This window comes from Pezoporus flaviventris, unplaced genomic scaffold (assembly GCF_033815535.1).
Source record: "Pezoporus flaviventris isolate CSIRO_AGI_PZ_B2104156 unplaced genomic scaffold, CSIRO_AGI_Pfla_v1 ptg000029l, whole genome shotgun sequence".
Classification (NCBI taxonomy): domain Eukaryota; kingdom Metazoa; phylum Chordata; class Aves; order Psittaciformes; family Psittacidae; genus Pezoporus; species Pezoporus flaviventris.
The window spans coordinates 13,029,843-13,054,627 of NW_026892577.1; the positions used below are offsets into that span (position 1 = coordinate 13,029,843).

General features: G+C 37.0%; 1 protein-coding gene across 7 annotated transcripts in view; it reads left to right on the top strand.

The window, feature by feature from the left end:
- Nucleotides 1-24,785, top strand: part of BLNK (B cell linker) — a 103,596-nt gene that overhangs the window by 14,834 nt on the left and 63,977 nt on the right. For 4 of the 7 annotated variants that reach the window (XM_061459082.1, XM_061459084.1, XM_061459081.1 and 1 more), the window contains one exon: nt 20,343-20,389. The exons of the other annotated variants lie outside the window; for them this stretch is intronic. In XM_061459082.1, coding sequence (XP_061315066.1) covers nt 20,343-20,389 — 47 coding nt within the window. The remainder of the gene's footprint in view (nt 1-20,342; nt 20,390-24,785) is intronic. 7 annotated transcript variants of the gene reach the window in all.

The following is a 24,785-nucleotide window of genomic DNA, read 5'->3' on the forward strand; positions in this document are numbered from 1 at the left end:
CTTTTCTCCTATTCACATTATCTAGCATCTGATACATACCACACTCTTCCCAGCACACTCTGCCAGGGCTGAGAACCACTTTTCCCCCTCTGCTTTACACATCCTTGCCTCCAACACCTGGTGCTCTGCTTCTGCTTGGCTTTTAGCCAGGGTCCTCCTTCTCTTTACTCCTCAATCAGGTCTTACTGTTCAGGACAGAGTTGGACAGAGTCTTGGGTGACATGATTTAGTGTGGGGTGGCTCTGCCCATGGGTGGGGGGTTGGAACTACATGATTTTAAGGTCCTTTCCAACCCTAACTATTCTATGATTCTATGAAAGGAAATTTCTCCTGTTGACACTTCTCATTGATTTGCAGTCTGACGGGCTTTCCTCATTTCCATCCTTCCCAGCTGTAGAGGCTCTCCATCAGAAGCAGCTGAGCAGGCTCAAATATAGAATCATAGAATAGTTAGGGTTGGAAAAGACCTTAAGATCATCTAGTTCCAGCCCCCCTGCTATGGGCAAGGATACCTCACACTAAACCATGTCACCGAAGGCTCTGTCCAGCCTGACCTTGAACACCGCCAGACCAGGCTAAAAGGGAAATATTTTACAGCTTCATATATCTGCTGCTTATCAGTCATCTTCAATTAAGTAGTAAGGTACAAGGGCATTACATATTCTTATATCTTCACCAAAGCGTAAGTCATCTGTAAAGTAAAGCAAAATTTGCAAATTTATCCTTATTCTTCAAAAAACACCAAAAGATAAATATGAAGACAGGTTACTGAATGTAGATGTTTCTGAAATCCAGGCACTGTAAAGTAATGCACATAAGAAAAGTGATTTTAGCGATCAATTTATTAACTTCAAAATATATTAATATTAGTAAACATTCAAAGGAAAATCAGACTAAGAGGCAAAGTCAAACATCATCACCAGATTCCCATGAACGTTAGCTTAGAAACTGAATTTGTATCCAATCATTCCGAATTAATTTCCTGCTAAGTTTTTTCAAATATCTCAAAAACAATTTAATAAAACAGTCTAATGTCATAATCTAGCAATGTAATACTGTAGTAAGAAATCCCAAGCCAGTGCAAAAGTATTCATTGCAGGAGTGTCCCCCTAATTTTTTCTGTAACATAACATTTCTATTCATATTCCAAATGGTGCTGCCAGAAATTATTTGAACATAAATTTGTTTAATGCAGTGGCTGCAAATGATGGGAAGTGTTTGTCTGCTTTCCAATCTCTAAGCTCTGGCACACAACAATCCAATCAAATTCTAAACGTCAAATTAGTCATAATTACATTAAATATAGATTAAAGGAATATATTTTGATGCAGAATTCTTTGTTCATAAAGTTTACTGTTAATTTAAAATATTATTAAAAATATCCTTGAAGTTTTGTGGACCTTTCAAATTCAAGGAACATGAAAAATAATGTGAAAAGTTGTGGAAAATTTGATGCCATTGTGTCATAGTTTCCAATGGTGACTTTGTAAGCCTTAGTCTGAAAAATAAGAAAATTCCACACAGTCACAGGCTTTCCAATTTTGAACTTCCTCCCTAGGTTTTGCTTTATTCAAAAATCCTAGTTACATAAATGCACCCCCTCTTTAAACACAATTTGTGATTTGAAGAATCTTCATTTTGGGTTCTTTTGTACTCTTTCCTTCCTGAAAAATCATGATTTTTTGCAACGTGTGCAAGTTGGAATTTCACAACACTAATGCCTAGAATCATCAGTCACTTTTTTAAAACCTAGCCAGAAACTATAATCACTCTCCCATTGTTAAATACCAGCTGCTAACCATCCCAGAAATCTTCTAGAGTCCCTAAATTGTCACTATTTAGTCCTTCTGCTTTCATATTAGCTGCTTCAAATACAGGGCTAAATACTGTAAATTACATAAAAATTATTTAACAAAGTAATTATAAGTTTTGGTGACCAAGTGCCACAGGAAGTCAGCAAAATATCTCAAACAGGGAAGACAGCAAGTTTTCTCTTCTCCCAATACATACTTTGCATATTAAAATTACTTATACATATATACACATATGTAAGAGTGGACCAAATGTGTCATTACATACTAATAGCTGCAGCTCTAGCAATGCAAAGTTACCAAACTAGACAATTATAGCCAGTTTCACCTGTGTTTGCTCGGCTGTCACTCAAGATACATAGCAGTTAAAAAACATCAGCTGATTGTGGGTTGTAGAGCATTTGATGAAGTCATACGTTGTGCTTTTCTATTAACGAAGAACTAAACTGGAATAATCAGTGAGAATTTCCCAGAGTCAGATTTAGACAAGGCCACATTTATAAAATGGCTACTCTACATTTCTGGCAGAGTGGAAGAGAACAAAGCTCAGCAATGCAAGCTTTGCAGGAGCACTTCTAAAAATTAAAGACTGTTTTCAAAGAATAAGAAAGACCTGAATTAACTGGTGGGAACACTAATCAATTTGCAAGTAGCATTTTCTTCTGTAAATACTGCTTCCCATGAACCCAAAATGACTGAAAAAGATTAAAGAATTAAAAAGAAAAACAAAGAAACAAACAAAGAAACAAACAAAGAAACAAACAAACAAAAAAAAAACCCCACATACCTCTTTTGCTCCTGCTATTATATATTTAATATAATGAGAGAAACAGTAAAAGATTTACACTCAATTTTGGGTCCAGTTTCTTTTTCAGGAATTTTTTATTATTATAGGGTTTTTTTATAGATTTTGATTTATAAGAAAATTTACTCATACAACATGAATTTATAATGGCCATAGAATTACCCTGTATAGTATTGTTTTTAGTAATCGTGATAGAAATGCAGCAGAGAGGACCAGAATAAACTCATAACTCAATTATTCCTTAACATTATGAAAATGAAAAGAAGTTGACAGTAAATTCAAAGTAGAAACAATCCAAATCTAACTAAACCAGGAATTCCACACTGATTTAACTGTCCTGTTGACGATATGAACCATAGTGCTTTTAGCCTGGAAGATATTTATGGAAGTTTTGGGGAAAATACATCTTTCTGCAGCAAAGACTAAAACTAGCAGAATATTATTGATTCTCATGAAAATTACGAACGAGGTTAAAAATCAATGTTGTAAAGGATTTTTTTAAGAAAGGGACAACTCTTACGAGTCTGCTGGTTTGGAAAGCTGAATATATACAATTCCACTGAAAACAAGGAAATCCTGTGAGAAAGACAATATAGCAGAGAGAAAGGGCTCCTTGGGAACATGCCAGGAGGAGTCTGAAGTTTGAAGTTTGAAGTAGTTTACTTCCTCCAGGTTCAGAAAGGGAAGATTTCATTAACTTTCTATGTAAATACAGTTTTACATTAAATATAGCTGGCTTTAGCATAAGTTTCTATTGCAAACAGAGGGAACCTGGAAAGGTCCCAGTTATTAACTACTTGGGCCAGTGAGTGATGCTAGTGACAAAATAAGATAAATTTCTAAGGAGATACATTTCAAGCTGATGAAATCAATGTATAACTAATTGAAGTCCTGATTGCAGAAATGAAAGATGACTAAAAATAATTATTAAAAAATAAAGTAACTTTGATTTCCAAAAAAAAAAAAGCAGAGAAGTATACTTTGTTGAAACAACTTCTAAACCTGTCTGCATATTGCTACTATAAAGCTATCAAATATAAAGTGACATCAACTGAAGCACAGAAGTACACAGTTATTCCCAAGAAGACATTCACAATGGTGTTACATGAGGATGATTATGCCAGGACTGTTCTGCTGGTAGATTTTCATATAGATGATGTTGGAACTTAAGAGCTAGATATAACCCGCAATAACCTGAGTGCATTTTGCTAATGCTGACTGAGCTGTTACAGCTGTATTCAAAGGCTTAACACAGCTAAAATGAAAATCCATGAAGTCTTCAATGAAATTTATAGAAACAAGAAACCCAGAGGCAGACAAAGACCAATTTACCAAGTGTCAGGTTTCCCTTAGTAAAATGAAGCCAGCCTGTTTCTTTTAGTTGATGCCATCTGCTCTGATTAAGCATGCTGCTGGGGGACCCAGAGGGAGAGCAAGCAAAACAGGAACAGCAAACCTGTAGATTGCTACAAATGTAGTGACTGCTAAATTTCAATGTAGTATTGCCTTTAATTTAAAATTATCAGCAGATGGCTTGCACAACCTGTCAGTTAACATACTGTTAGGAGTAATGAAAGCTGGCAGCCATTCCTAGAATAGCTCAGTGGACGCTATTAAATATTTATCAATCTTCCCATATCTAAAAACTCATAGAATTTGCCCACATTAAGGAAAAAAATAAAAAGAGAAAAATAAATAAAAACCCCCACAACAACAACAACAACAAACCACGCAAAAAATCAAACAAAAAAACACACACAAAAAAAAAAACACAAAAAAAAATCCACTACAACAAACAAATGCAATTGCAGAGATTCTTCATTAGGGAGTTTTCCTGGTGCCAATTCTGTGTATAAGCAAAGAATTTAGGATTAGGGAATCTGGCTCGGAAGTTTGTGTTGCATTGCTGGAAAACCACATCACACACTGTGCTGAGAAGGAGGCGTGCTGGAAAGAATTTAGAAATCCCAGAGGTCTCACAAAACCAGTGCTTAGAAGAGTTCAGAATTTCAGTCATTTCATCTATTTTAGGCCTCTGAAATACCAAAGGGTAAAATCCATCCACAATTCACATTAGTGTGGCAAATGCAGAAACACAGCTTTTACTTGTAGGGTACTGTATGTGAGTTACCATTAAATGTTAATAATCAAATAAAATAGGCACAAAATTCCTGTGAAAGGTATTTTAAATGAGTCATTGATATTCTTGAGACCTGCTGTAGAATGTTTTCATTTTGTCCTGTGCATTTCTTTTTATTTTCTCCATTGTTCCTGTGCAGCTGGGCTACTTCACTTAACAGTGTAACTATCTTGGCCCTCGCCACTTGAACATCATCTACATTTTTTAGAAGTCTTATTGTCTGCATTCATTGCAACACAGTCCTTGAAAAAAATAAGATTGAGAACTATTAGAAACTTACAAGTGCCCAGGATGGATTTCTCATGCCTGATAGAGTAAAAACTTGATTTTCCATTAAACTTATTTAAAAGTCCCAGTATACTAAAACATCTGATCAGCATGAGTAGGCAGGGTGCTTAACCATCTGACAAGATAAAAACAAATAACTATATATGTTGTACAAATTTTTTTATTATTAAAAAATAGACACTAAATTATATATGTTTATTTGATATTTATAGCTGACAACTTATTTTACTTGTTCAGAACTATCCAAGGAAAATGTTGACATTTAGCCTGAATCCCTAGTTTGCTGTGAGGGAGGAAATGAAATATTTTGCTTGTGCATTAGATTGTCTGGATCCTGTAGTATATAAAACGCAGATTAGAGAGAAGTCTGTATGTACCAGGATCATGTTTTCAGTGAAGGAGATTCCTCACTGGAGCAAATAAAAAGCCTTAAAACTCACCCTCTTAACTGAATTATTTTGATTCAGGTGGCTCATGGAGTATCTGAAACACATCTGTACAAACAGAACACTGAATCTTAAAGAGGCAATATGAAGAAAAGCAAATAAAATCTGTAAGAATGAGGGTATCATCCCCAAGGCCTTGGGCTATATTTGGCCATAGCACATGAACGTTCCCAACAGAAAGTCCTCTATCAACAAAATTGCAGTCTTTTTTAGAACTGTACCATGCATTATGTATGGTGTTATCATTTCTTCCTTTTCCCTGTCCAATTAAATATTCTTGAACTTTACAGTGTAACACCACATTTTTTTGTTGGGTCTTGCAGGATTTTTGTGGCTCTGTTCATGAATAAATTCAGGAACATAAGAAAATGAGGAACTCAACAATTAGGTCATAAGACATTTCTTTTCTTTTATGCTTTTTGTATTTTTCATCCTAACACAAACCACCACATTGGTTCCAAACAGGAGAAATATCCATTTGGGCAGCACAGATAAAATGGGTATAATCTGACATTTGTAGACAATAGCTGGATTTCTACAACATAACATTAAATATGGCTCCAAAGCCAAGAATTTCTTGAATATGATTTTGCCTTCGTTGAGCTTCAATTTGAAATAACACATATCCATGAATTTTAATCAACTAAAGCCAAACAGAGTCACTTTCGTCATGCTAAATGATACCCAGATCCACAGACACTCCATATAAGCATGGCCATCAGTCAACAACTACCCCAGCATCCATCATATGAAAATGCGTGCGCTCACATACACGTGAATGAGCTGTAGATTCACTCTTTCACATACATATAATAGTGGGAAGGAATATTAATTTTACAAACATGTTAAAACAGGAAATGTCAGGATCTTTACTTGGCAGGTGGTGCAGTACAAAAAAGATGTTTAGAAACAAATAATGCTTTTAAGTACTTTAGAATACAACTGGTCGTACTACACAGGTGTATTATACAGAATCATAGAATAGTTTGGGTTGGAAAGGACCATGGCTCAGTAATTCCAGTCAGGTAAAAATCAGTAGAATGAGAGACTACTTAAGGAAAGGTAAACGAACTTTTACTAATTAATGCTTTATTTTTCTGGAGTAGAAATATAATACTTTCATTTAGGTTTCTGTAGGAGGGGCACATTATTATGGGTTATTAACTTATAAGGAAAAATTTCTAAATGGATTTATTTTCTAAGTCTGCATGTCTGAAGTTTAAAAACTCTTCTTCCTTCCTCTCTAATACTGAGAAAAATAAGTGAAGATAAACTATAGATTTAGCAACAACACCCATTTTATGGCCATCTTAATTTACTAAGGAGAGATGGTTTTTTACATTTTTATGTTTTAATTGCACCAGAAATAGCTACAAGTGGTTGTATCCTGTAATTGAAATGATATGACCATTGTCAGTAAAGCATTAGTCACTAAAGTGAATGTGGAAAGCCATGCTGAAGAATAATACTTACTATATTTATTGAAATATGAAGAAAAAATCTGTAATAAAAATTGACTGATTTTATCCATGAAAGTTACTTTATTTTGCTTGTGGTCAATAAAATTAGGACTGAACTCACATTCATATGGAACTCTTTATGAACCTTTTAATAGGGAAGCGAATTAGCTCCTAATACCTTTGCAAAATTTATCAGCATTTTATATTAATTAATTGACCCATATAAAAATTCAAATGTTTTTCTCTTTGTGTTCTCGTTCTGTTTTACAAGTGTATGCCCCGGTGTAAGGATGGCTGTTATATATGATCATTGTCCATTATTGCCTCTTAACTTTCACATTTTCCATCATTTAGAGAGCAGCATAATATTTTTATATTAGTGCTCAATGTTCATTCAATTTCTAGTTTGCTTCTGCATGTAGATAATAGTACATGACAGTCACTCTGCAGTACAAATGGGTTTAAAACGTTGATTAAACATTTTAAATGGCATGTAAGCAAAAATGGAAATATTCACAGTAAGTTAGATTTCAGTGTTAGTCAATGGTTGGAGGGTGAGAAAGGGAGAGAAAGTGTCAGCCAACAGTGACTTTTTCCTAAAAAGAAACTTACTCCCACACACAAGGCAACTGGGGTTGGGAGACTAATTTAAAAATAATGTATTCATTTCTTTTGTGCTAGAATAAATACCACTGGCTTTCAGATACCATTATAATGATAGACTAACATTAGAACTGGCTGCAAATGTATATTGCATCCCTGGAATGAGCTTATTTCTGAAGCCATGTGAACCTTTTGAAATTACTAGGATGTGAAAGCATATTTGCATGTACAGTTTTGACCTCTTCTCTTGCTCTTTGCCCATTAATGTATCTCAGCTAGCTAGTCTTCTAACGTTCCAAAACTTTCAGTAGCTTTCAAAGCTTAACTTTTCTCAAAGAAAAGATGCTGCTTTTCCTTTCTCCTCCCACTCTGAACTCTTCACAAACTTGCTTAGAAATGTAAAGACGGTCAGATGGTATTGGACTGAAATTCAGATGTGAATGTTTCATGAACTGCCAGGAAAGGAAACAGTGTCTGTATCTCAGTGGAAATTTAGGATTTCTTGTAAACATTTAACCTTGGTTGTCAACATGTTGGGTCATTGACTTGAAAGGCTTGAACAAAGACACTTCTTTTTAGACATTTTAAATAGATACTCTACTACTGCTTTCACTGCAAGAACCCCACATGCTAAATATTGTAATTTAGATTCAAAAACCTGACAGAAACAGGTTTTTCTGAAAGAAGTTAATGTATGCTTTTATATAGTGGAAGAGTAATTTCAGTGACACTTGGCATCATTTCTATAACCTGGTTTTTAATTGCCTATTCAAAAGTAATTCTGGTCACTTAAAGAAAGAGCCAAAAGGAAATCTTTTTCATATCCATTCCTGAACAGCATCTAATGCTATAAAATTAATGCAGAACATACTAAGAGCAGGATTACACAGTTTGAATATTTAGAAGATTTGGGAACTTCCCATACAGATATGGACTTCACTTGCTAATGCCAAGTGTTAAAGGACTGATACTTACACACTTGAAGATTCACAGTGCTGAGAGGGAAAAGAATGAGGTACAAACTGTGTGTCTCAGGACCTTGAATAAGTACTCAGATCCAGCATGAAATTCAAATAAATGAGCATCTGAGTATAAAAACCAAGCAGCAACACAGAAGTAGGAAAACCAGAAATACTGTATTCATTTACGTACCAATTTTCTGCAGAGAAAAACACATGCACATAAACACTAGCAACTAATTTAACCTAATGAGATCTCCTTTTTCCCACTGAAATGCAACATGCAGTAGATTGATAGACATCACTTGACAAATGGGTCACTATACTGTTAAATTTCCATATAAGAACAAAGGAGATTAAAACATTCAAAGCACATTTTCCTTGGCTTCTTTCTAACTGGCATTATCTGTTCCGCTCATGATAGCTAAAGTAAAAGGAAATCAAATCTCTCAAATTAAGTTACTCTTTACCTTTGTAGCTATCCCCACAACAATCTATCATCCAGAAGCATCATTAGCATCAGACATGTTGCACTGACAGAAGATATTGTTTATTGCACTGGACCAGAAAAGATTTTAATTAAACCATTTATGCACACTAACAGATCTAATGACATCCCAGAAGGTAGGGGATGTTGGGGGGGGGGAGTGTTACATTTACAGGCTGTCTTTCTAATTTCCAAATTGGAACAATTAAAGCAGAAGTTTATATCAAACATCTTTAACCTCTTTGTAGCCAAGTACTTACCAAGAAAATTTCTGGAGCTCTTTGTGTCACTGGTAAGCGTTGATTAATACTCTACTAGTCTTTGTCTTTGCCCCATTAAGAGGTGGCTCTCAAGATTTGGGGCTGCCCCAGCCATAAACCACTAAGCAGCACTCTACATAGCATCACAAAGTAGGAGAGAGGTTAACACTCTATGCTACACGTCTCCCACCCCTTCTTGGAAGTCCTCATCCACACTTACAATGCTGTGGCCCCAACATGGATGAGGTTTATGCTTTGAATGGAGACATCTACTGACATGTGCCTTTCTCTGGTGGCTGTAATAGTTTCTTTTGTTTCAGTCAGCAGTATCAGCAACTGGTCTCTTCAACACGAAACAGTCATGAAAGCCGAGTTCTTAGAACAACTTAGATCTAGCGTATGTGTTTTACAGTAAGGCATCTTCATTGTATTGAACCTTGATAACACTGCTCCTTACCTAAATCACTACAGCTGTGTATGGTGTTCCTTCTCTTATTTGTAGTGACCTGACAACACCTTAAGGTCTATCTTTTCACAAAGCTATTTTGGCCACTGAAAGGCAGCAGCCATGCTCTTGCTGATGAACTCAGTGATTACTCACTATTAGTGTTGTTGCTTACTGTGGCAGAGTTAATATGATTCAAGCTAACCAACTACTCATTTTCAAGATGCCTACAGTTATACGTACACCACACTTTTGTGACTTTATAAAGAGTATCTACACCAGATAGCTATAACCACTGTTGTCATTAAAATGAAGCTGAACAGTGGAACTAAAGCACTACTTCAAAAATATAGAGCAATATCAAGGAAGGTACAGCAAATCTATCCCACTATCCGGGGGATACTGTCAAAGTTAAGTAGCTCAGCAGATTTCTGCGTGGGCATACAATATTGTTACTTCAATGTAAATGTGCAAGGAGCTTATGAATGAGGTTTATTTCCAAATAGAATGTGGCCAGCTATCACAGCATTTGGAGCTGCCAGGCATGTACAGTCACACTTGTTTTATAATTCCACAAGGGCATTTATTCTTAACATTAAGATTAGCTACTTCTCATTCCTGTGATGAAATTTAATGTACTTATAATTATGCATATGATCCTTCTTAATATTTCAAGAATACTCTCACATATAGGCTTTAGTTTTAAGACTGCTGTTGCAGTTTTAAGATTGCTAATACTATGCTTCTGCCATAGTATTTGTTCTGAGAGGAGAAACAATTCTCACATCCCTTCTGTACAGTCTTTTCAGGTTCAGCTGTTTCCCAGCCCTTGTTATAATTATTGGTTTTGTCCAGATGCAGGAAAGCAGAAGGCAGCTGCTTCTGCAGGAAGTGTCAGCAGGGAGCACTTCTGCACAGTTCCCAGGCCCCTGGCCAGCAGGAGAGAGCTGAAGGCCTGAAGTCCCTCACTTTCTGGGATTCTCCAAGATTGATTTCATTGCTCCCAATAGTCTGAGAGACCGGTGGAGCCTCTGTATTCAATTATTTGTCCTGGATAGCAGCATTTAACTAGGATGATGGTTACTTTCCCCAAGTAACAAGGGTCCTTGCTAGACTTGCCTGTTAGTGACCTGAGATTTGATTCCTGCTGTACTATTTCCTGTTGTCCCTCATGAGAGGAGGACGGAAACTCTTAATTCGCAGAAAACAGAGGACTTTTGTTTTTCAATGCAGTGCACAGAGCATCGTCCACAGAGACGGCCTCTTCCATCATGCCAAGACAATAATCTTCCTACTAAGTCAATATTCAAATACTGAAAATACCACCACCAATACCATTTTAATCCTTGCCTCCCTCTGCTCCCCCAGTAAGAAAATTAGATTAACTGAAGGCACCATTTCATACCTGGGCAAAGCGGAAATGTTCCCCCTTCCATGTTCCCATTAGACACACTCTTTTGCTAGCACTGGTTGTGATTTGGGCACAAAGACAGAGCGTCAAGCTTCTATGAACATCAAAACTTCAGGGTATTTTTAGTACGGTGATTTTTCAGACATACCTTGTCTTTAATCCAGCTTCTCATAAAACTGCTGGTGACAGCGAGGAGAAGGTAGAGGAGGCACAGTGCCCAGAGCATACACCTTTCCAGGAGGTTTAAAGCAGCTGTGGAATACAGCTTCAGTATAAGATTTCACAGAAACCCAGACAACTGAAAAATATGCTGCCAGGGATGGTGGTGGGTCTCCTCACCAATAATTTTCTTCCTCCCATCCCTCTCTTTCTCACCAGAAGCTACCCTTGGTTCAAGGGAACTCCCTTGTTTAATTTACAGATGGTTCAATTCACAGAAGCATTAGAGAAGCACAGGAATGGGAGAGACTCCTCCAAGGCAGGAGTGGAGGGAGAAGCGAAAGAGCAGGTACGGCCCTTTTAGTAGCTGCAACCACTGTGATGTTCAGGTGCCTCATGCTCCTTCCCCCCAGCCCTGCTTGGTGACATCTTGCTGGCATCAGAAAGCGAGCACCAGAAGGGCTCCCTGCTAGCTGTGTCTTATCAAACACACACCCCCCTTAGAAATAAGATACGAGGTAATTACCGTAAAACTTGTTTAGGTTATCTAGAGGCAAGAGATGCTGTAAGAGGTAGAGAGGATCCTGGAGGAGCCCCCCTTCTCTCACCTCAGTAAGAGCCTGGAAGACCATCCATGATGGAGAAGTCTGTTCACTTAAGAAAATACCAGGTAGCAAAAACAGATGTAGTAAGAGAAGATGAGCTAGAAAGAAACTGCACACAACCACATGGCCGAGGAAGAGTCTTTGTTTTCACAACTGCATTGTTTTAATAAGCTAGACACAGAAGGGCACCACTTGACCCAATTCACCTGCATGCAGTTATTGGAAAAGGATTCAGGTAGCTAGAAGCAGCAGCTGACTCAGACAAAGGGCAAGGTTATTAGAAGCAGCTGACAGAGTAAATCCTTTAAGATGTCACTATTAAACTGGGTCCAAAACTGGTCAACAGCATAGTGCATTCCCACCTTGGGCTGAGTCCTGTGGAAAGGTCAGTTCCTAAAGCATCCGTTTTGCTTCCAGCAGAGCCCCATGCTGAAGACACTTCTGCAGAATGTCCTATTTCTTGGAGATCTTGGGTCACTGGTATCTTGACTACAGAGTAGAAATATTTTCCAAGCCATTAATTCTTCAATGTGGCCAAAAATGGAACTTCTGACACTTCAATATTGCCCTTTGTTCTGAATCAGAATGAACAGTTGCAAGTTTCCCATAAAAGTAAAAATAAAATGCTTTGGAACCCCTAAAGCAGTAGCACCAACGTGCCTCATTTGGGCCTCTTACTTTATATTAAAAACATCAAAATAAATTGATTAAATTTTCCCAAAATGTTTTATAGACTCTTAATCATGATGAAGGGAAAGCAGTCCTGCAAAACAATGTTTTAATTGCTGAAGCATTTTTAGAGATAGATGGTTCTGCTAGAAGACTTTCAGCTGGCTATTCTGAATTCTATTTTCTCAAAAAAAGAAGTAAGACTTCCTAATCTTGCAGCCCACACCATCAGCAGGCTCTGCTATTTTTTGCTGAGGCTAAATTTCTAGTAGTCATAGTTATTATTTCTGTCTATGGTGACTTGCTTCCTTTTTCAAACACTAAAACCCATTTTAATTTGCCTAAGCATATAGCAGTGCATTACTATAAAAATATGGGACATGGTTTTATTTTCTGTGTTCCAGTAAATGTCCTTGCAACTACATGAAAACATAGAGGTCAGCCCAGAGATCGTTACACTGTTATTGAGAAAGACAATATAGTTTTTGAAAGAACCCTGGAAACCTCTCATCTCTTCATCAGGTTAACCTAAGACTAATTGGGACACTCATGTTCTAGGAAAAACAACATGAATTTTCCCATTGTGTGCACTAAAAAGATTTATGTTGCAGATCAAGCTTTACTGTCTTAAATCAAGACTATTTCTACAGACAGCTTTCTTTCAGCATTCAAGATTGAATACAACATGTTCCAAAAAAGTCTTGGCTATGCAAGTGTGAAAGATTAGTTCCTGGGGTATAGAATGGGCTGGACATCCTAGGTCATAAACAAATAAATCATAGGCAAACCCACTCATAGCATATATGAAAACAAAAGATCAACTAGTTTAATCTTGCATTGGAGCTCTTTCAAAGCAAAAACGGGTTAACCTTAAATGTGTGCACTATTGCAAAAGGCAGCTTCCTCAAGATAAACCACAAGGACTCACTGAGCTACTGCTGCAGGAAAATATCTTTCTTAAAAAAAAAAAAGTCAACTTTCTGACATCTCAGCAGTTAAATAAATGTGGAAGAATAAGCAGCACAGGCTCCTCAGCCTTGGAGTTCTCTCAAAACCATAACGTAGTACAATGTAGTGCAAACCTAATCAAATCATTCATTAAAATACTGTTTTTCACTCAACACAACAAAGAGATCTCCATCAACAGTACTAAAATAAACTTAATTGTCCTAAAAAATGTAAAATACTCTACTGTTCTTTCCAGCATGATGGACATCTGGATTTCAAACCCCTGTAACATGAACACAGCTCTTAGTAACACATTAGACAAGCAGTTTTGTTTAACTAAACCATGTCTGAGGACAAACACCAGCAGCACTTCCTGACGGCTGACTAAGAATCTCATCCCCACAGTTCTATTTACAAGCAATTCCCACATGTATTCCTCTACCTACCAACACTGCTCCCAACACAAATTCATTTGTACTTTGTGAGGTTTTATTGATATTTATATCAACAATTCTGGCACTACTAGCATGACTTATCCTTAATGTTTTCACTACTCTGGAAAAGCATAGGAGTCCAAGCAGTAAGGAAAAGCCTCAGTGAGTGCAAAGCCAGAGTGACTCTGCACACAACAATTGGCCTCATGTCATTGCAACCGCTCTCACATTCAGTCCCAAAAGGTCAGAAGTGTATTAGAATTGTTAAGCACCTGCACTGGATTATCAGCTTCAGGTTAGATAAAACTGTATCATCTAGTTCTGGCTGGTGCAACTCTTAACAAATAATCTAGTCCTTACAGAGCAGCTCTGTGACAAACAGGATTTCTGCTCATCTCTGCTTTCAGGTTAAAGCAGTAGGCTCACCTATCTGAAATGACAGCAGCTGTTTCTTATGCCACTTCTGTTACTATGGCTTTAGTTTCATTGCAGAATATCAACATTTGTGTTCAGCAAATATGATTCACCAGGTTTTGAAAGTAACAGAGACATAATGACAGAGGCAGCATAGCATGATTCACCTCAGCCTTGAAACTGCAGAGAGCTATGTTTCACTAGAATTATTTTACCAACATTTGTTACCTCTGAGATATCTGAAACAGTTATTATGAACCAAGAAGACTGTAAAATAAACATTTACAAGCAAAAAAATGACCAAAATAGGTTGACAATTCCCACCACAAACTGCCAACCCTGAAAAAAAAAATCAACTGATTTTTATTTTTGCCCACTCTTAATTAGACTTTCATTGAAGCATATTTCCTTTCCTTCTTCCTTCAGATTTGCTTTTGTCTTTACCCATCCTTCTGTTGCCGATCTCTTTCACTTATTATCTGGAATACAGATTTGAATAGTGCTTTTAAATATTTCTATGTCCATTTTAAGTTGCATCCTTTGACCATAGATACGGTACCCCTGAGCCATATTTTATTTTTAAATAAAATTTCTTTTTTTAGCAGCTTTGTTCTTTTTCTCCTCTTTATTAGCAATTAGCCTATTGTGTATATAATGGTACTAGAGGCAAAGCTAAATTAAAGTCTCATTGGGGTAGTTATCATGCAGAGTTTTAGCAAGGGCTTTTTCTTCAAAGACACCAAAACCAGAATAAGATAGAAAAAATGTGGAAGAATATAGGTAAGAAAAATATTTTTTAAAATACTATTTGAATAATAATATGGATGAAAAATTAGGATACCACCCATGACTCAGAAAACCAGTTAAGCACAGACCCCAGTAAATGAACCCTTCTTGCTTTCACTGGGAATGACTGAAGTACATGCCTGTATGCTCCGTTGATTCAGATCCCACACATCTTGCCTCAGCTCACATGAGATTTCAGTTTTGGTCATAAAGTCCTGCTTCCTCTCCCAGAGAAGCTTACACTTGTGAATAATGCCACACCTGAGACATGCATCACAGCTCTGAAGCCTGACTTCTGTTTATTCATAACAGGTCTAAAATTCACTGCTGAACAATTTTATTGGTGACCCTGCAGAGATTCTTTAACCCTTATGCTCAGCTTTCTGGATGGGAATATTTTATTCCTAATGCTCCTTCCAACCTTTTCCTCTCTAATGAAACTATTCATCAGAATGACACTTCTTTAGCAGGAGTCCATGCATTTGTAAAGATGAACAGACACCACCAACTTGAATTATAACAATCAGGTATTAGTAAAAGGAGAAATGTGTAATTGAAAGGCTCTGTAAAACAAAGAAATTGGATTTGAGTTAGGGTAAAGTACAGAGAATCAAAAATCTAATATATAATGCAGTTATAACCTGTTAATCTGCTTTGCAAACTGGTCTCACTATAAAACCATTTTGCACAAAAAGTGCTCTTGCTACCACTAGATGTCAGTTTGATACACTTCAAAATGGATAAATATCCTAAAAACAGTAATCTCTGCTCACAATAGAAACATACGTCTTTTTTATTCCATTTCTACTGCTCCAACTTTTAATTTTAAGCATTCCACACATTATTTACCTTCTTGTCACCTGCTTTTTTTTCCAACCCCCATGGGGCAGAGTTCTGCTTTATACAAAAAAAACAAACAAACAAACAAAAAAAACATAAAATTTTCCACTATGCATTAATTCCATTATTTACTCAGTCTGGGACACTCTGACACTATCTGCCAGATATCACAAGTCTATAGCTTGCGTTGTATTTCTAGAGGCCAGCATTGAGATCTTATTCTTATTCCACACAGATATTTTTATATTCCGTAAGGACATTTTTACTAAGAAATGCTGTATCTTCTCCTAAATACAGACAGTCTACTATGCCAGTTAATAAAAGATATCATTAACATGGCTTAGTACAATTCTATGATTTTTCAGATTTTTATTCCTATCGACTACCTAAATGTAGACCATTCTTATTTACACTCCAAATTTCTGTCTTTTGGAAGCAAAAAATACAGCTGTAGGTTCCTCCTGATCCTGGCTTCTTTGTCAATACCAAACAGGTTCCATGAACGTAACAGGTCTTAACAAACTTGGTCATACTGAATACAGAGCTTTTCTATTATGCATTTATTTTCACATAACAACCTTTAAATTGTTTTATATCAAGTAAAATTGGGTCTTTATTCTGCCCCCCTCCCCAAACATCTCCAAACTGGTCAAATCTCAGAACTGACCGTGCTACAGAATATAACTCAGCATTATTGTGAAGTAATAATACCGTCATCTTACATGCACCTTTACTGCCCAGATATTGATAGCTTACCTAGCAACACCGTATATTTATCATAAATTTAAATGAATCCTCTCATCCTCTTTCACACCAAAATTTGACCTCTTCAAGCTCCTACTGATCCTTCACAGCGTTCCTGGATTGTTTAGGGTATTATTTGCATCTGGCAGCCATAACCATTTTGTACAGGTGCTTACTACAAGAAGGGGCTGAAAAGTAAGGAAGAGGAAACAGATGTGCTTCTGTGAACTACAAAATATGGCTGAAAAGACTGTATCATATGATCAACTGTACCAACAACCTTCTTCAAAGACATATGAAATCTTTTTTGAGGCAATAACTGTTAAAAATACCCCTTAGCACAACCTCAGCTAGGAACTGTGAAAACATGGCAAAAAAATCTCTAAAGCAAATCTGTATGGCCAAACCCCATGCCTTCTGACAGCCATGTTTATGATATAGAAACCTTCCTTAGAGAAGTGCTAAGACTGGGGCAGGTGAACATGCCATATATGCTTCACAATATGTTATAATATTTTATCCCATGTCAGAGCCAACTTCTCTTTACCTTCCTACCATATTTGCTGTTTTCTCAAACCAGGAGTCACTTGCATGCTATTTATCCCTTATCAACCTACCAGTCATCTTCTATATGTCCCCAGATCTGCAAGATGCCATAAATCCCACCCATCTAAGGCATGTAAGCCACTTGCACATGTGCTGACCGCCTGTGAATCACGTGCACAGAACTAGAGCACCTCAGACATGCCAGTTCACTGTGTGTCTACTTCACAGTCCACGTGCATGAGTCAGTCTAAACTCTTCCAGTCAAAAGTGCATAAAACCTACTTACAGGTCTGCAGCTCCAGCTCGTACAGAAATTTGGCTTCTCTTTGCTTTTGATGTAAGGCTTCCCCTTTGTCAGCACCAATGTTGGCAAGCTGCTACAGCAGGATAGGCTCAGATCCAAGACACGCTTCTGTGAGTAAAGGAGCAAGAGACACACCTCAAACATTTGCAGTACTGCAGCGTTTCTTCCCTTCCATGATGCTATCTGCAGAACGAAGGTGGCTGGTTTGATCTGCAGAACGAAGGTGGCTGGTTTGATCTGCAAGCTAGGAGTTTTGATTACTCTTAGCTACTAAGTGAGCTACTGAAAACACTGATGTCAGGTGAATGAAGCAGCCAGTAGAAAAGAAAAAATCAATAGCAGGTTTGAAGAGAACATAATTTTTATATATTTTCTAAATCACACTCTAACCTGAAACTGTAAATATAAAGGAAAAAAAAAAAACAAACCAAGAAACCCAGTATGTCCCCTTAGTTCTCCATTGCGTATTTAGCAGCTCAAATCCCTTCAGAAAAAAAAATACTGTAACTTCTTTATCACGCATATTAATTTGCAATATATTCCATTCACACCAATATGAATCACTAACAACATACATCAAAAGCAACAACAGGAGCAATGGATAATTAGAACCTGGAAAAATTAGTCATGTTACAGAAGCTGCCATGTAATTTTAAAGGTGTTGAGTTTGCAGGATATTTCTGTATTCTTTCCTTAAGCCAGAACTTTGTTGCTAAAATGCAACAGCAACTCCTAGTTGCAATCAATGGTTCAATTTACTGGAAAGCAAAATAAAAATAAAAGGAAAACAACAACAACAAAAACATAAAAATACGGAAAGAGAGCTTTCAGCTGGACCCATAGACGGCAATCTCCTCGAACCTCAGGGAAGCTTGCAGCTTAATCCCCTTACTGAGGACAGTTTTGGAGGAGAAAAAAAAAAGAAAGACTCAAATTAAAACTCTCTCTATAAAACATTCACAAGTACAAGAAGTGCTTAGATCCTTAGCTTCCTCCTCTACCAAGCTCAATTGCTATTTTAAAAAGTGCTTGATCTGACCATGCAACACAGCATTTGCCTGTGTGGAAATAGCTGCTTACGGCAGAGTGCTGCTTAAGCAGAACATTCCGGCAAACATCAGCTTGAGAGGCAGAGAGAATTACACAAGCTATTTGGCTGCAATCACCAAGCAATTATACCTCAGCAACTTTAATACAGGCTAGTTAAGGTTTCAATATTCTATTTTAAACAGAAAAAGGAACAAATAAGAGTCGAATCCTTACAACAAAGAGCTTAAGTGCCTCCTCCTCTTACTTAAAAGGTGCAGAAACAGGGGAGGAAATGGCCGGAATATTTCTGATCATTGACCTGCAGAGGCATTTTTGGTGAGTCATCATTACAGTTGACAAAGTCTGAACAGCCCAGATGGCCTATGTCAATCAGACAGCTCAATATACTTTTAGATTTCCTCAGGAATTTGGTGATTTCTAGATCTGCTCAATCACCTGCTAATTACCATACCCACTGGATGAAGATATGCAGCTGCTTTTTGTTCCAGTATAATTACAGGCTAAGTATTAAATGTAGGCGGTTCTCTACTGTCTGAAATGGCATATTTTCCCAACAAATGTAACAAAGTATGCACAGATTCATATGAACTTAAATACAGACCGAGGAAATCTGCTTTCTCTGAGATCTTGCATGTACTCCACTTGATCTCCTTGTCTCATTGGCTTGTTATTAGTGTCTCCTTTTGTATACCTGATAAAAAACTCATCTATCATGCTGATGAGGTGATGAGAGAAAAGGCAAAAGAGTTTGGAATGGGTCTGATAGCTGGGGGATTATTCAGAAAAACAGCTAGGGCTGGCCAAACATCAGTCATATTACGATAAACTCAGTAGCACTAAAGTCACTGGAAAGTATTTGTTTCAGAGTTTTCACATCTATTATAGGTGTGCTTAGGAAGTTTTGTGGGGGGAAAAGGCAAATTAATTTCCTCTTCCTGTCAAAACCAGAAGGAGGGTTAGAATTGTATCGATTAAATGGATGTATTTTCAGCCTGCCCTATCTCCTGTTGAAATCTATGCTGAGAAAGAGGGGATTGTAGTATTAGCAGGTTTCTGGACTGAAACCATGCAATCACACACTTGCTCTGAGTACAATCCAGTGATTTTGCTGGAAATTTTGCACTAAAGGAAAATACATAGATACAGAAAAGGTTTCATTTAGACTAGCTTAAAACCCTGACTTAAGAAGTTCAGCTGCAAGCTGTGCACTAGCTTGGTCATTGGAAGTACTTCTACTGCTTTACTGTGATGCGTGGACTTTGGCACGTTGAGTGAAAGGTATATGGAGCTACACAAACCTAACTGGGAGTTAATAGTCTCCAAACCATTGTTAAAGTAATCTTCTACTCGCCCATTGTTATACTGGTCTGCTGACTTCAGTAAAAAACCCCGAAGAAATTCTGTGGTGGAGCTGGAAAGAGACCATGTAAAATGGCTTGCTTATCACTTTTTTGAATGATTCATTAACCAGTGTAATTTAATCGGCCTCATGCCCAGTTGCATTCCAGTTTAACAATGTAGTGTGTGCTACCAGCCTTCCAGAAATGTTACAACAGGCCAGTAATAAAAAGTTAAGCATTAACCAAGATGAGACAACCATGTAGCTTCAAAACTAAAAATTATTTTTTAGGTTTTTGCTTAGTTCCCTATTAAAAATGTGTTGAAATTCACTTAATTTGTCTTGATTATATTGATTTAAAATACAAAACCTATTTTCTCTCTTTTTAGAATATATCAGATTATGAGCTGAGCCGGTTCAAAATAATGCACCAGCCGTAAGTTTCTCATTATTTTCTGGTTCCCCATTAAATGACCAATACTCTGTTGTACTCTGACAGTTTCTCTGTTAATAAATAAGGAAAATGAGAATTGAAACCTGCTCATGTAAATGGCATTAATTGATGTGGGTAGAACTTCCTCAGGTTTAGGATCATAGGAGGGTCACAATAACTCTGGTTCAGATCAGCTGACATGAAAATCTCTTCTGCATCAGTTGCTGTGTGATATTTTTCCTCAAAACAGACAGGGACAACCTTTATAGTAGGGAAAAGTACAAGTTCAAGTTCTTACAGAATACAAAAGCTCTTTGCTTGTATACTGTATAAAGCCAAATTTTCAGAAGATCATCTGCTGCTTAGGGATCAATTTAAGTGATCAAATTAACAAAGTGCTATATTGAAAGTAGTTTAACAATTTAAACAATTTAAATAGAATACTGAATAAGCAAATACAGGCATAACAGTTACAAAACTCCCTCATGTAGTTGGTGACAAATCAAGTTAATTTAGAAGGATATCCTTAATGTTCAGGTATATTATTTATCCTGTGTTACTTCACAGAAATAATGTTTGGGAGTTTTATCTATGAGCAATGAAAGAGTTCAGTTCAATATGGAGTGAACTGTCCTGTTTCACATAATGGTTGTTATTATTTCCATGTAGTTGTTGGTAGTGTTTTGTTGTTTTGTTTTGGGGTTTTTCTGGGGGGAGGAGGGGGTGGCTCCTAGCTGGGAAAGTTTTATATTTATTTATATAGATGTAAGAATAGGATTTTAATGGGTAAAAGTGCTTCCAAGTTCCTCCAGTTTCTTACCAATAGAGTGGGATTCAAAAAACTGTTTCGGGTTTGTTTTAATAGATAAGTAAGGATAAAAGGATGTTCTTGCAAAGCAGTTAAGCTTAATGGGACATTTTGAGAGAAAAGGTGGAAAGTATGAGTATGAAGTTAACTAAGGGTGTGACCTCTGTTTCTATGATATCCATGAATAGAATAAAACTCCTTATGCTATATCCCTAGCATAAACTTTCAGTCTAAAATCTGTTGCTCTCACATCTTACTACCTGTTATTGCAAAAATTGCCTGAGTTTCTAGCACTCAAACAGTTTGCATGTTTTAACTGGAAAAAGTCTACATTGATCCACCTAAGTCAGATGAACAGGCCTGTTCAAGGTGTTAATACAGCAGCTAATCCAATGGACCAAAACACTATAGACAAAAAAAAAAAAGAAAGTAGTAATTACAAGGTGAGACCAAAATCCTGTTTCTCCTGGCAGTGGCCAGTGCTTCAGGTCTCTGCCTGTTGTGAAAGTTTCTTTAAGACTTCATTAGACAGAAGGTCCCTTGACATGTCACCGTCAAAAGCTCTTTGCCTTTCCCATTCTAATTCTCACTACCACAACACTTGATGTTCTTCTTTTACTTAAGAAAGATTTTGAGTCTAGAAGGCTATAAATGCTCAGTGAATCAAAACATGCAGTTATTCTATATTCTCCTAAGAAATCCCATCACAGGCGTACCAGGAGCATGGCTGCAGATGCAGCCATGCATGGATATGCTTTCCTGACTTCTGCACCAAATACCTCTGCTAACTCAATGGAAGGTTCTTTTCCCTCTAGTCAATACTATACCTGTTCTTTAGGGGAGAAAAGATTACAGGGGCAAAAAATACAAGATGTTTTCTCTGGGAAAAGTTTATCGTAGCAATTCTGGTTTGGTACTCGGAAATAAACTCTTTTTTAACTACTTCTGTTTTAGTTCTGTTATTTCAAAATTAATATTGATTTTCACAGCCTAATGACAACCTGATGTAAACTACTTCCCATCAACACATAAAGCCACAGGTCTACCCAGATTTCTTCGGAGAAGCTACTGAATATAGTAGAGAAATTATCAAGGTGCAATATCTGCTCGTGTCCTATCTTATCCTTGAAATGCAGTAACGAAAGATTTCCTTCCCCACTTCCAAAAACAATAACATGAGAGGTTCTGATTTCAAACAAGGGACAGCTAGTCCAAACCTCTCTGAATCTGGCTGCCAGGGCTGTGCAATGAACTGCTCTCACAGGTTTGTATGTTTTCAACAGTCCTGACATCATGTTGAAATCTTGAGCTTTGCTTAAAGCCCTTCTTCCTGCAGAAACACCACTTGTATTTTTCACTCCACACTGCAGACTCAGTTGATACACTCTCATCCTGACAGCCTAGGTTCACCCAAAACACTGAACCAGTTTACTGTCAAGAATGGCTGTACAACAGCACTTTCCAGATACTTCCCATTGGAGAAGTCTCAAACATATCACAAACTACAGTCATGGACTCACTTACTCAGTGTTAAAATACATACCAGGAAGAGCACTGTGTAGAACACGACACTACATTGAGTAGCACTCTTTAAGAGAGCACAGCAGAATCAACCTCATACCACAGATATTTCATAATACTGGAACTTAACTGCTTTCCAAATAGCCTGTCTTGCTATCTCTACTTAACATTTTAAGAAGCAGTGCAAATAAGACTGGTATTCGTATCTGTGTTCAGCAAAACTGGCATATAAACTATATCTCAATTATGAGCAGCCATCTTTGGAAGCACATCTTAAGAAAGAGATATAATTACAGCTCAGCCACCTCAGTGTAGATAGTCCAAGACTATCTACACCAGATGTTTACCAGAAGTTGTTTCACAATGCTTTCGGCTTACTCAAGTTTCACTTTCCCAGGGACTGTGAAATTAAAAGGCCTTCTTTATAGCTAATGTGATTAGAAATTCACTCCAAAATCAAACTCAGAATAAATTCTATTCTCAGCTCATGAGCTCTAGGGACTGTTTTACAAAATCAGGACTGAAATCTTTCATCAAAATCAGTGCTCTTTGTCACATGCAAATTTAGAAGTCTGTTCTGGATGTATTGGATTGCTAAGTAAATGAGAAATCTTCACCTGCAAATCAGGCATGAGATGTTAAGCCTTGAGTTTACCATTTGTGTATAACAACATGCAGTTATGGAAGATCCCGGATAATAAGTGAGCTATGATAAGGAACACATAATTACAAACTTTGCTTAATTATGGTGTGGGCAGCATTTGACCTCCTTTTCTTGAAATAAACATCTACCAATTTTCACTGCTGTGAAAAATGTTACTGGCTTATTTTACCAGAATTTTATAGTATATGCAGAAAAGTTTACTATTTATAAATCAAGTGTTCTAATTAAGATTGATTTCTAGACTAGTTTCTAACATTTTTTTTTTTTTCATTGTTCACAATTTTTAATAACTCTCAATGGAAATTTATCATCCTTGCCTTCTAAGCAAAAGAGATGTCTTTTCCTGAGACATATGAATAAATTCTCAAACAACCTAATGTGGAAAATTAACTTTTTAGCTTTTTCACAGCTATTAGAATTTAAATCCATGGACAAGTTCTTCACACATGCAAAGGCTTAGATCTCCTCTGAACACCTTTGCAGCTGGGTAGGGGAGTTTTCATAAGGCACAGTATTTTGTAGCAATAACATCCAATAATCACTAAACCTGGATTTCATAAATGTGGATTTGAGACCTTACTTTGCCTAAGTAAACTCAGCGATATTATTTTAGCATTCCCTGCTTTCTTTCCCACCAGCAGTGTGAAAAGAATAGTATTTCCCTATCTCACAGGGGTGCTATAATGGAAAAGCATCAGGAATTTGGATGTCTTAAAATAGTAAGGAAAACTGTACAACTGCACTGCAAGTGAAAGCTGTAACTTGCTTCCCAAGTTCCCATTCCCCAGCTGTGATGCCACAGGCCTACAGGAGATAAATGCACTGGGGACATCTGAATACTGCAGATATTTCTGGCCAGGCAGTGACCAATGCTACTCTCACTGCAGCTGCTGAACAGACCTCTTGTGTTGTCAGGGACCACCCCAGGCTTGCAGGCAACTAAAGAGAGTGATGGTTCAAAGGGCAAACAGGCCTCTGCTGGTAAAATGAATTGTACTCTACTCATGACAGAGATTTACATCCATCTTTTCTCCACACTTTAGTCAGACACTTCAATGCATTTTAACTCACTGTCTGTGCTTCAAGCAATAAGCTTTGTCTCAAACACTTGCATGCATAATGCATTTTCTGCTGTTACGTTTTTAATTCTCATTAAAAGGCTAGGATAATTAAAGGCATAAACAGGATGACAATAATTAAAATTAAGAATAAAATAAAAGTGGAGTCAAGAAATAAATCGGTAGAATTCTAACAGGCTACAATGACATTCAAATTGCATATGTAGAAAATTTCTAATCCTGTTTGGAGGGGAGATTACATAGTCATTATTATTAAATTTATTCTTAGTTAATAAATGCAGGGTGTGCAACATTCTACTTTCAGTTTCACTTAGAAATATTTTGATT